Genomic DNA, 12,296 nt, shown 5'->3' on the forward strand with positions numbered 1-12,296 from the left:
ATACTTTTTTGATTGCCTATTATTATCTACGTTATGATTTGCTCTATTGTGTAGTCTTATGCCGCGTTTAGATGGAGTGTGTCGTTTACGCTCTACGCGAGGTGTTTAGTCGCGATTTCAAGATGAAGTTCACTTTTCACGCAAGAGTGTCACGCGAGGGGAGGGGAGTGAGCTTGCTGTGCACTTTACAGTGAATCCGGAAAGGAGAGTATTGCTGAGAACTTTCACTTTTCCGATGTGGCCGAGCCAAAATTTTCACTGACTGCACCTTTATTTACACTGCGTGTCCCTTGCTTTTCGGCACTACTCGTCTGCCAAAAAAAAAAAAAAAAAAGTTTCAATGTCGCAATTAGATGACCGATACCATGCTAAATACTGTGCTGTCAGTGCTGCTATATCGTTAGCTTAGCACAGTAACTACGGTTCATCAGCTGTTAAAAAGGGAAGCAAATGCTGCACATATCAGTTGTCCCAAGTTCTCCCTTCTGCCTTTTGACAAGCCAGGTGAGTGCTCTTCCTTATCTCTGTTTTTGTATTGGAAGCTCAGCTCAGTTTGGTAGCTCCGGTGACCACACAGAAGCCGCCATGATTCAATCCTGCCACCTGTGTGAGCCGTTGAACGTTCACAAAGCTGATTGGCTGACAGTAGCTGACACACGACAAAAGTTCAATTTTTTAAAGTTCTCGCGTCAAGTGTAATTATGCGCCGCTCCATGGCGTCCATCGAATCGCCTGAAGCATCATCGCGCTCGTCGCGCGAACTCCATTGACTGCAATAGCAAACAGTCCACCCTTTGCGCTCCATCTGAACACGGCATTACAGTGCAGATGACAATAAAATTCTCCAATCTTTGGAATCATGCCTTCGCGCCAGAAGTGAACTTTTTCCTCATAAATGCATATAAAACAAAAATAAAAATAAAAATAAATACAAAAAAGTCCTTTGTACATGTACTAGTACAGGGGTGTCCTGCATGTTTTCTAGTTTTCTTTCCCTAACACACCTGATTTAAGCCATTACCTCATCAACAAACTCTGCTGGAGTTTGAAAATAATCCTAATCATTTAAATCAGGTGTGTTTGAGAGAGAAAACGGGAAAACATGCAGGAGACCTGCCCCCGAGGGCTGGAATTGACCACCCATGACCTGGTATATTTAATTATTAATTCTTTTGGATTAATTGTCCCTTTATTATACTTTTTATATGGTCTAGTTTTGGCTGCTTATTGTTCAGAGTTCCTAAATTTCTTACTCTGTTAAGTATTATTAAAAAAATAAATAAATCTATGTATTCATTAAATTTGTTCATGTTTTTGTCACAATACCACACGTATTGTTCTAAATTTATTGGAAGAAAACCATGTTTTAGTGTATTTTATTATGAGATTAAACAATACATTCTTTCAATTAGAAAATTGCAATTCCTGAAGAAATTGCGTGTGAAGGCAAAAACACTAAAGGGAGAGGTGTTGAAAGCTGAAATGGTGGAATGTTTGAATGGCTTGAATCTGTGAAGTTTTCTGAATATTACAAAGTTAGAACGGGTTGAATAGGCCAAATAATGTAAAAGATGCAAGGGAAAAACTGAAAAAAGTGGAACTGTGGGAAAATTTTGAATCGTGAAAAGAGGAAAATGGATACACCCATGGAATGGCGGGAATCGGGGGAAGTCGCTTAAAATTGGAAGGGTGTAAATCAGATGAGAATTGGCAAAGATGGAAGGTTACAAAATTTGGTGAGAACAGTGGAAATGAATGAGGAATTATGGGTAATAATATAAAAAATAGCTGTGAATTATTAGTGAATATTTGTAATGATGAAAATGTGAAAGTTATGAATTGAGTGATGTGTATGTGAAATGGGGAAGCTTCAAATATAGAATGTTAAATATGCCATTGGGAATGAAATAGTTAAAAAATATGGAATTATCAGAAAATATTAATATTTATGAAATACTGGAACGATGGAAATGGTCCCTAAGGCAAAATGAATGAGTTAAATGGTGTGAATGTGCAATGGGAAAGCTCAAAATGCGAAATGTTAAATCTCCCAATGGATATAAATATAAATATAAATATAATAAATAAATATAATATATAAATATAAATATAAATAATTTGCAATAAAAATATTTCTATCAATTCTTGTACCCCTAGTATATTTTGTTTGTTTACTCTTTTGGATTCATTATATTTGTATTACTCTTTTATATGTTCTGCTATTGTTTGCTTATTGTTAAGAGTTAAAAAGAGTAAAACGTAAATTTCTTGATAAAATATGTTTTAGCAAGTATTTTCAACTATAATCTAAAAATGGAACATACCTTTTAATTCTTTTAAAGGTCAAGCCCAGCGGGAAGTCCAGGCCGTCCAGATGCTGCAGGACCTGAGGGAAAAAAAAAACGTCAGAAAAAAAACACAAACAAAAAGAAAGACCATGGCCATACCAGAGCCTTGACGAACTTCATGAGTGAACCGTCGGGATTCCGTTGGTGGTGCTGGCGCGCCTGCCCGAGCTGGATCTCCACCGACACCTCCAACAGCCCATCTGCTCAGATTGCCAGCCGGAACGCCACCCGAGGACAAAAGCGTCAAGCGGGGTCACCGGCGCTGGGGAACGCTAAGTTCCGACCCCACGCAGACTCACCGCCGGGCTTGTGCGCAACTCGAGAAGCATTCCGGACTTCCTCTGCGGGTCACAAGCGTGTGTGTGCACAATCAATGCAATGGTTGAGCCCCATTAATTATGGGAACAATTTTGCACATCCCCGTCACCATCATTTGGATTACAGTAATACAGTATACAGAATACAGTAAACCGCTGTATCGCGGTTCACGGATTTTTTGCAGTGTTGATATTTTTCACAACGCATTGTGCTCTGAATCCTGATTGGCTCAGGGGCTTTACTGTTGTCTCGGAATAAAATATTGACGCTGTACTGTATTGGTTTTTCACTTGTCAATTAATTGCAAAAGGCAAGAGGATCCAAAAGCTTGATTTCATCTTTCCTGTGTCTCTCCTGTGCCTGTCTGCGCTTAGCTCAGCTCACACGTTACAAACGTGTTAGGAAGCACTTTGATTGACAGCTTGGTCTCTGTGAGCCAATCACTTGACTCGTAGGCGTGCCGAGAGGAACGCACACATACGTGTTTCTACCGAGAGCAACGGAGAAATGCACAGCTTTGGAAATTTGACTTTTACCTACATTTCTTTTGTAGTAAATTGAAATTTCAAGTGTTTTGTTATGATATAAGAAGCTTCAATTTAATTTGATGTCCGGGCATATCCATTTATAAAAATCTTCTTGCTCAAAAGATTCATAACAGTGTGCGGGTTCAGGATGAAGAGGCATAGCTGGGACTGAAATACGCATGTGACAACCTTGTGTTTCCAACCTTGTATTACTATATTAAAACGATTGTTTTGAACAAATTTGGGGCTTTAGAACAAGTTTTGATTTTTGGTTTTATTCTATAGTTTAGTATTGCATTGCAAAATGATAAAAAAAAATAAAGCTGGCTACTACACGGATTTCACTTTGCGCATGTTATTTTTGGAACGTAACCTCTGTGATAAACGAAGGATTACTGTATGATTTGGACGGATACATCCAGAATTCGATGCTTTTGCTGGCACAAACAGCAAGCGGAAGTAGCGAGAATGCAAGAGCTGTCCAGCAGCTGTAAACACAAAAAATAGTGCGTTGTTCAGTTGACGCCGTCGCTGACCCGTGAGCCGGAGATGTCATGTGATTAGAGGAGCATATCGTAATACATCTTGGAAATAATTGAAATATCAATTACTCAAAAAGGCCCAAAGAGGGGGGACTAAACAACACAAACGCTAGGCAGAATTTAGCTCAATTACTCAAAAAACGCCTGAAGAGGGAGGCAAAACAAGCACGAGCAAGCATTTAGATCAATTACTCAAAAACTGCTGGAAAAGGGAAGCAAAACAACAAAAACTAGCCAGAATTTAGATCAATTACTCAAAAAGGTCTGAAGAGGGTAGCAAAACAAACACAAGCCAGAATTTAGATCAACTATTTAAAATGCCTGAAAAGGCAGGCAAAACAATACAAACACTAGCCAGAATGAAGCTCAATTACTCAAAAACCCCTGAAGAGGGAGGTAAAACAACAAACACTAGCTAACACTTACAGGCCATGACAAGTTCATTTTTTTGGGTACGGCCTGTGCAGCCTGGTCCCAGTTAATCCACCGACCGGTACCGGACCAGCGGTTGGGGACCTCTGCACTAAAGGGTTAACATTCAATCGCTCAATCAATTAAGCCGTACTAGAGACTATTGTTGACTGTTGTCATCATCAAGCACTTGTCATCTGCATGTTGTGCGAGATATGTTGTGTTGGAATAATTGTACACATAGTACTGTAATTATACATTTTCTAGAAAATATAACTGCTTGCAATCAAGAAATTATTTGCTGTGAGAATGATTATAGTGATTATACATTTGCTACAAAATATAACTGTTTGCAAAGAAGAAATACTTTGCTGTGAGATTGAGTGCACCGTTTGTAAAGAAATAATTAAGAAATAATAAATAAATAGTTTTGTTATTGTTTTGTCTCAAGTAGGAGGAAAGTTGCTCAAGCCTGCCTGCTGGGGCACTACTGCAGACAGATCAAACTACAGCTGTGATTTTCAAAATATCTTACAGACAAAATATTTTTGATGAATGTCCTGCTATGCATTATGTTTTATCATGCATGTACTAATTTTTCATCCACATGCTCACACATAGAAGGACAAGTTCCTTCTATGGGTTCTGCCCATAGTCTTTTACCTTGATGCACTTTTACCCCTTTTAGGGTTGGAACATTCATGTAGTTAGGGACCTCTGAATCAAATAAAGAGAGGATTGGGAGAGGCTGGTAGAGTGCAGTAGAATTGACCTTGGCCAGTTCCTTTTTGCTCCCATCCTGCATGAGCTGAAAAAAGAATGCCTTTTCTCCTTTTTGTGTCTACAGTTTCTTACAAATGTCTAACAAATGAACCTTGTTGTGGTTTTTGTTGTTCTTTTTGTTGCTAGTGAGTAACCTTGCAAGTGAGTATGGCCGTAACCGTTCGGCAATCTAAGGGCAAGACTTTCCTTGCCAGGAGATGGACCTCGGTCGACAATAAAATGGAAAGGCTTCTTCTTTTATGGATTAAAGAGAAGGAAATCGCCAGTGATATGTTCTCGTTTGAGAAAAGTTCTCGTTTAAGAAAATAAATAAATTCTGCAGGTTCGTCTCTGCGCCCCTCCGCCTCCACCAGCTCAAGTCACGTCGCCCCAAAGGTAAATGTCATTTTTCCTTTGTACATTTATGTTATTTAACTGTACAGTAGATTATGTTACTAATTTTTAATTTGTGTATAAAGTCGTGATGTTTTTACCTATGGTTTTTGCACGCGTTGCACGCATTCACTAATTAACATAGGTTTGGATTGCCCGTCATACACTGGGGCCCCTTTGTATATTTATGTTATTTAATTTAACTGTACAGTAGATTATGTTACTAAATTTTAATATGTGTATAAAGTCGTGATGTTTTTACCTATGGTTTTTGCACGCATTCACTAATTAACATAGGTTTGGATTGCCCGTCATACGAGTAATTCGAGTTACGAGCATAGCCGCTGAACGGATTAAGTTCGTAACACGGGGGCCCACTGTACTTAGAAATAATAATAAACTAAAATGAAAAGGAAAATAATGGCAACAACGTGGTACACAGACCAATGAAAAAAATAAGTCTACTTAGAACCAAACTCATTATTTACTTTTAAGCACATTTTGATCAATTAGCAGTCAAAAAGTAATTTTCCGTAATTTCAAACCGATTTTTAGAATTCCAACTGGATTTTTCCAAACTGCTCTTAATTGACAGCACTGTAAATATTAGAAATCAGGTGAGAAATTCAACACCATTTCACACTAGTAAATAATATACAGTGGGCCCCCGGTTTACGAGATTAATCCATTCCACTGTTGAATTTGCCGTATGGCAGGCAACCCAAACCTATGTTAATTAGCTAATGTGTGTACAACCCCGGGTAAAAACATAACAATTGTATATACATATCAAAAATAGGTATCGAAATAGTAAGTGCTATTTGTATAATACACATGTATACAATTAAATAATGTCATAAACAAAACAAATACAGTGGGCCCCTGTGTTACGACCTTAATCCGTTCAGCGGCTAGGCTGGTAACTCGAAATCACTGTGTGACGGGAAATTCAAACCTATGTTAGTTAGTGAATGCGTGCAACGCGTGCAAAAACCTTATGTAAAAACAACACGACTTTATCTACATATTGAAAATTAGTAACATCATCTACTGTACAGTTAAATAACAAATATACAAAGGAAAAATGACATTTACTACCTTTGGGGCGACATGACTTGAGCTGGTGGTGGGTGGAGGCAGAGACAAAACCGCAGAATTTTTTTTTTTTTTTCTTAAACAAGACCTTTTTTCAAACGATTACTTTTTTTTTTTTAAACAATGACTTTTTTTGTTTAAACAAGAACTTATTTTAAAACGAGACGATATCACCGACGATTTCCTTCCCTTTAATCCATAATAGAAGAAGCCTCTCCATTTTGTTGTTGACCGAGGTCCGTCCCCTGGCAAGGAAAGTCATGCCCTTAGGAGACTTGCTTACTTTAATGGCTTCCTTGTTCTTGAGAATTGTACCGATTGTCGAGCGGTTACGGCCATACTCACTAGCAAGATTAACTATGCGTGCGCCTCCTTCGTATTTTTTTATTATCTCCTGCTTCGTTTTTATTGTCATCATCCTCTTACCTCTTCCTTTACCGCCACTTCCAAATTTAGAAGCCATGTCTAACAGAGAAAAGTTTGCAAAGTCTTCACAACACACTGACCAGCTTGTGCCATCAAGCAAGATGAGGGAGTTCGGCCAATAGCATATCGGCATCTCCGTGACTGCCTTAATCGACCAATAGCATATCGGCATTTCCATGACATGCGAGAAAAGTAGTTTTTGTTGATGCGGCAAAGCGAAAAAAACAGTGCGGACACATTGACCGGCATGTTGGATGGTTCGTAAGATGAAAGGTTTTAGCGTAAGAGGGGGACAAAAAAAAACCTGCGGTCCACGTCGTGAGATGAAAAATACGTAAAACAGTGGGTTCGTAACCCGGGGCCCACTACACATATAAAGAAAGGATTTATTTACCTTTGAGTGACTTGACAAGCTTGTTATGGCCATATTCCCTAGTGAGGGTAGCCTAGCCTAGCCTTCTTCCTATTTCTTGATTATCTCTAGCTTCGTTTCCATATAAATCATCTTCTTACTTCTCTCTTTAACATCACTAGCAGTCTTGGGACTCATGGAAAACCAATTCAAGTTTGAATCAAGCACAAAAATGCATAATAAATACGATATTGAAAGCACTCACACACGAGATCAAGTCTTTAGGCAGCCATCTTTGTGACCCTGTGCGGCGACTAATAGCAGACCAGCATTGTAGTGACACCATCACACTGAACAATCGAAGACCAATATTTTAGGCCGTCAAGACGCCGACCAATAGCAGACCAGCATTGCAGTGACGCATTGAAGTGGACGTAGTTTGATGCCAACAGAAAATTACCTCAAAGCGCCTCAAGAGAGAGGCAAAACAACAAATGACCAACCCCACAGATCATGACAGTTGATGTTGATTGTAAAGCGGGAAAAATGCTTTAAAGAGGGGATGAAAAAACACAGTAGTCCAAATCGTAACATGAAAAAATGTTAGCCAGGGACGCCTTAACCTGAGGGTCCACTGTATTTGTGTGAGAAAAATATTAGGCTTTTGTCATGCAAACATGGGAAACGTTGCCCTCTCGTGGTAGTGTTTGATTTGGACTTGTAATAAAAAAAAGAAGTGCTGGCCTTTTTAAATGTTAATATCGCAGTGGCTTAGCTTAATTAATTATGACAGCCAATATCGCGATTAAAACTAAATTATTTTATTGGACGATGGCCTAATGAGATGAGCCCTTGATTTAGGATTGCGTTACAATCCAGGTGGTATTCGTTCATTTTGTTCGGATCTTGTGTTCGTACTCACGCTTCCCTCTGTGATCCCCAAGCGGTTTCGGCACACTGGGGTGCGGAAAGGTCTGATTCGGTTCTTGAGTGTCCGTGACCCCCATCTTGTTTCGTCCCGCTTTGGTGGGCCGGTTTTGATCTTGTGGCAGCCTGGGACCCGGCCCGGCGTCCCTGCGCTTGGCGCTCAGGGAGTGAAGAGGGGCGCCTGGGGGCACGTGTGCCGGTCCCGTCGGGTCGGGTCGGTCCGAGAGCATTTCAGCCCAGGAGGTTCCAGGAGACGATTCCAATGACGGCGTGGTCTTCAACCACATCTTAACATCAAGAGGCAGGAGACCATTAGCAAAAAATAAATAAATGAATACAAAAAATTAAAATACAACACTTTGTTTCGTTTGTTTTGTTTGTTTTCATTCTTGGAAAATATTCATAAATTTACACAAGAAGTCCATGAACTTAAAATAAGCAATTTTAGCACAACAGCAGTTGGACAAGAGGTGAGCAGTCAAGGAAAAAGTTTAAATCCCAGTCAAAAAGTACATGGTCAAGACCAGGGTGAAAACACCAGTTAGAAGCAAGCCCAAAACCAAGCACTGACAAAAAATCTTTATGAACAAAGTCAAGAATCAAATTGGACTGCACAAGAACCAAGCCAAAAATCCAGAACCTGGTCAGGGAGTTGGTCGGATCGGTCACAAACCATGTCAAGAAACTTTCACAAATTATGTCCAGAAACAAGTTTGGGATCAATCACAAACAAGGTGAAATACCAAGTCAAGAAACACCTCAATAATAAAACTCACTTTAAATACAAAAGTCAAGAACCATTTCAACAACAACAATTAAAAAAACAAAAAAGCCATCAAACTGTCATATAACAAGTCATGAATCACCTCAATAATAGTAAAACTAATAATCACAAAAAAATAAAAACAGTCACAAACCCGGTCAAACACCGTGAAGAACCACCTGAATAATAGAGACAGACCATATAAAAAATAAAATATAAATAAAACAAAAATTAAAGGTTTGGCACCCTCAACATCCACAACCGTGTCCTAAAGCAAACAAAAAGCATATCCAGAACTGCAAGTCAAGAAATACCTAAACAAGTAGCCAAAAGCCATTTCAGGATGGGTCAAAAACCACATAGAGTCAAGTCAGAAAGCATGTCAAAAATCCGCACACGTTTGTGGCCATCTCACCTGAGCACGCAGGTCCAGTCTGCTGGAAGCTTCTCTGGAAAAGTCAAGGACCGGAAAGGCCGCATCCATTGCCGTAGGACGCCGCTCACGCTTCCCCGCTGTCATTGGGCCCAAATGGTCCCGGACAGCTTTGTCTTCTGGTGGGTGGTAGGGCACGTGGGGGGCGAAGGCGCGGTAACGCGCGTAGAATCCCCGGTATCGCCCTGTGGGCCGACCGCCGATTAGCAGGACCAGGCGCAGCGTGTCGGACCGGGACGTGAAGGTGGCCTCGCGCCAGCATCCCCTCAGAATTGGGTGACGCGCAGGGGTTCCGGCCGAGGCTCCGGCCGGCTCGTCCACGTAGATCTGGTCCCGCTTCAGGTGGCAGTCCTCGTCGAGGGTCAGGTCCTGGAGGTGCAGATGGAGCCGTTTGCCGGCGGGGGCCCGGATGGTCCAGTTGCACCACAGGGGCGGGTTGGCGCACACGTAGTCCGGTGAGAAGAATTCGCCGCCGTCCCCGCCCAGATGCTGGTGGCAGCTTCTCAGGGCGAAGAAAGCCCCGCCCCCTGCACCCACCGCCGTACCTCGGGAAACAACACAACACAACACAACACACACACACACACACACACACACACACAGAATTTGGAAAACACAGACTTTTAGATTCTCCTGATAGCCCAACCCCTCTCGGGCCTTTCTGGGTGGTGAGTCACTGACAAAGCCGGCCCGCCGGCCTCAAGTGTCGCGAGACTTTACCAGTGCCCCGCGTAAACACCAATTTTATTGGGCTTTGCAAGACCAAGAAGGAGAAGCAAAAAAGATGGAGGACAAACAAGAAAAAGGACAAACAAAAGAAAGAAGATGGATGAACAACAAGGACCTACTAGAACAATGGAGTGCAAAGACAGATAAAAGAGTCCTGTTCAGGAAGATAAAAGAAAGATGAAGATGGATGGACAAGGACTGATGAGAACAATGGAGACCAAAGAAGAATAAATAAAAGGACAAACGAGGACAAGCAAGAACAAAAAAATGACAAATTACCCATAAGAAAAAGGACAAAAAAAATAAAAATGAAAGATAGATGGCAAAAAGGACCAACAAGAACAAAGAAGAATGAAGAAAAGAACAAACAAGGACCGACAAGAACTATAAAGAAAAACAACGAAGGACAAACAAAAGATGAAAGAGGATGGATGAACAAAAGGACAAACGAGGACCAAAAGGAACAAAACACAAAAGAACCAAATGAAAGAGGACAAAAGAAAGCCAAACGATAGATGAAACAAGGACTAACAAGAACAACTGAGAATAAAGAAGGAAGAAACAAAAGGACATCAAGGCAAATGGACAAAAGTAACAAGAACTAGAATAAGGACACGACTGAGAAAAAAGAAAGGAAGAAACAAAAGGACATCAAGCGCAAAAGGACAAAATTAACAAGGACAGGAATAAGGACAAACAAAAGAAAGAAGAAGAAATGAAAGAAGATGGAAGAACAACAAAGACCGACAAGAACCATGGAGAACAAAGAAATATGAAGTAAAGGACAATCGAGGACTAACAAGAACAAAAAGAGGACAAAAGAACCAAAAAGAAAATGTACAAACAAGAAGGACAAACAACAGAAAGACAAAAGAAGATGGATGAACAAGGCCAGAACAGAACTACGAAGAAGAAGAATGAAGAAAAGGACAAACAAGAACAAAAAGAGGACAAAAGAACCAAAAAGTAAATGTTCAAACAAGGAGGACAAAAATAAAAAAAGACAGAAGATGGATGAACAACAAGGACCAACAAGAACAAGGGAGAACAAAGAAGGCAGAAGAAAAGGACAAACAAGAACAAAAAGAGGACGAAAGAACCAAAAAAAAAAAGGGACAAGGACAAGCACAAACAAAGGATGGACGGACAACAAGGACCGACCAGACCAATACAGAACACAGACGGATGAAGAAAGGGACAAACGAGGACTAACAAGAACAAAAGAAGACAAAAGAAAGAAAAAGATCAAAAAAAAGGACAAGCCCAACAGAAGAACTTTTCACTGACCATAGATATGTTTGTCTTCATCTTCGTGTAGCTGCACAAGTGAGAAAACGTACAAGCGCGTTTAGCTTGGAACACAGAACAAACAACCAAGTCAAAAACACACACACATAGGTCTAAACAATTCTACCGTGTCAGAACTAACGCACAAAGTAAAAAGACACATGGGTATAAAAACATATACTGTACAAACAGGTAAAAAAAAAAAAAAAAAAAAAAAACACATACCCACACAACAACAGTTCTGAAGTGTCGTGGACAAACACACACACATACAGGCGTGAACAATTCTGTCGTGTAAACACACGCATAGTAAAAAGACACACACACACCAAGAAGAAGTTAAACACACTGAGAAAGACACAAGACAGATCACCCACATGCAAATAGTTCAGTGTCAGTAAACACACGTCATAAAAAGAAACACCCAATGTTCAAAACACAAACACACAACCAAAAAAGAAACACACAAGACACAAGCGCAAAATAATAATAATTACAAAAACATAAAAAAATGAAAGCAAACAGATGGACAGGTGCTTGACTTTCCCAACAAGCAAATACACAAACAGTCAGCGCGAAAGGGCTTCTCACTTGGGCCTGGCAGGATGTCCAGATGGGCCCGAGCAGCACCAGCTGGCTGAGGACCAGTGCCGGACTTTTCAGACTGAGCGATTTGCCGCCCAGCATTTCTTGCATTCCTTCAATTCGATTTCGTCTTCCTCGTCTTTTCAAATTCGCGCAAATTGTCGAGACGGAAATGACGCGCAATGAGCTCCCTTTGAGCGCGCGCACGTGCGGGCAGGTGAGCCTCGTCGGAGGCTGATTGGCTGTCGCGCCATCGTCACCCGCCAGGAGGAGACAAAGGAAGCGCCTTCGGCCACGTCGACTGATTTCCAGTAGGAGCGCCTTACGTGACGTCATCGTCCCTTCCAACCCGAGAAACGAGAACCTGCAGTTTTTTTTTTTTTTTAAATGACTGCTAG

General features: G+C 40.7%; 1 protein-coding gene across 1 annotated transcript in view; it reads right to left on the bottom strand.

The window, feature by feature from the left end:
- Positions 1-12,029, bottom strand: part of LOC148420656 (uncharacterized) — an 18,267-nt gene extending 6,238 nt beyond the window's left edge. The window contains exons 1-7 of the mRNA XM_088420492.1: positions 11,905-12,029; positions 11,314-11,344; positions 9,280-9,842; positions 8,097-8,388; positions 2,648-2,689; positions 2,448-2,548; positions 2,325-2,386 (exon numbers count right to left, since the gene is read on the bottom strand). Of these exons, the coding sequence (XP_088276618.1) occupies positions 2,325-2,386; positions 2,448-2,548; positions 2,648-2,689; positions 8,097-8,388; positions 9,280-9,842; positions 11,314-11,344; positions 11,905-12,009 (1,196 nt within the window). The 5' untranslated portion in view covers positions 12,010-12,029. The remainder of the gene's footprint in view (positions 1-2,324; positions 2,387-2,447; positions 2,549-2,647; positions 2,690-8,096; positions 8,389-9,279; positions 9,843-11,313; positions 11,345-11,904) is intronic.
- Positions 12,030-12,296: the final 267 nt, after the last annotated feature.

This window comes from Hippichthys cyanospilos, chromosome 7 (assembly GCF_059441005.1).
Source record: "Hippichthys cyanospilos isolate Australia breed blue-spotted pipefish chromosome 7, RoL_Hcya_1.0, whole genome shotgun sequence".
NCBI lineage: Eukaryota > Metazoa > Chordata > Actinopteri > Syngnathiformes > Syngnathidae > Hippichthys > Hippichthys cyanospilos.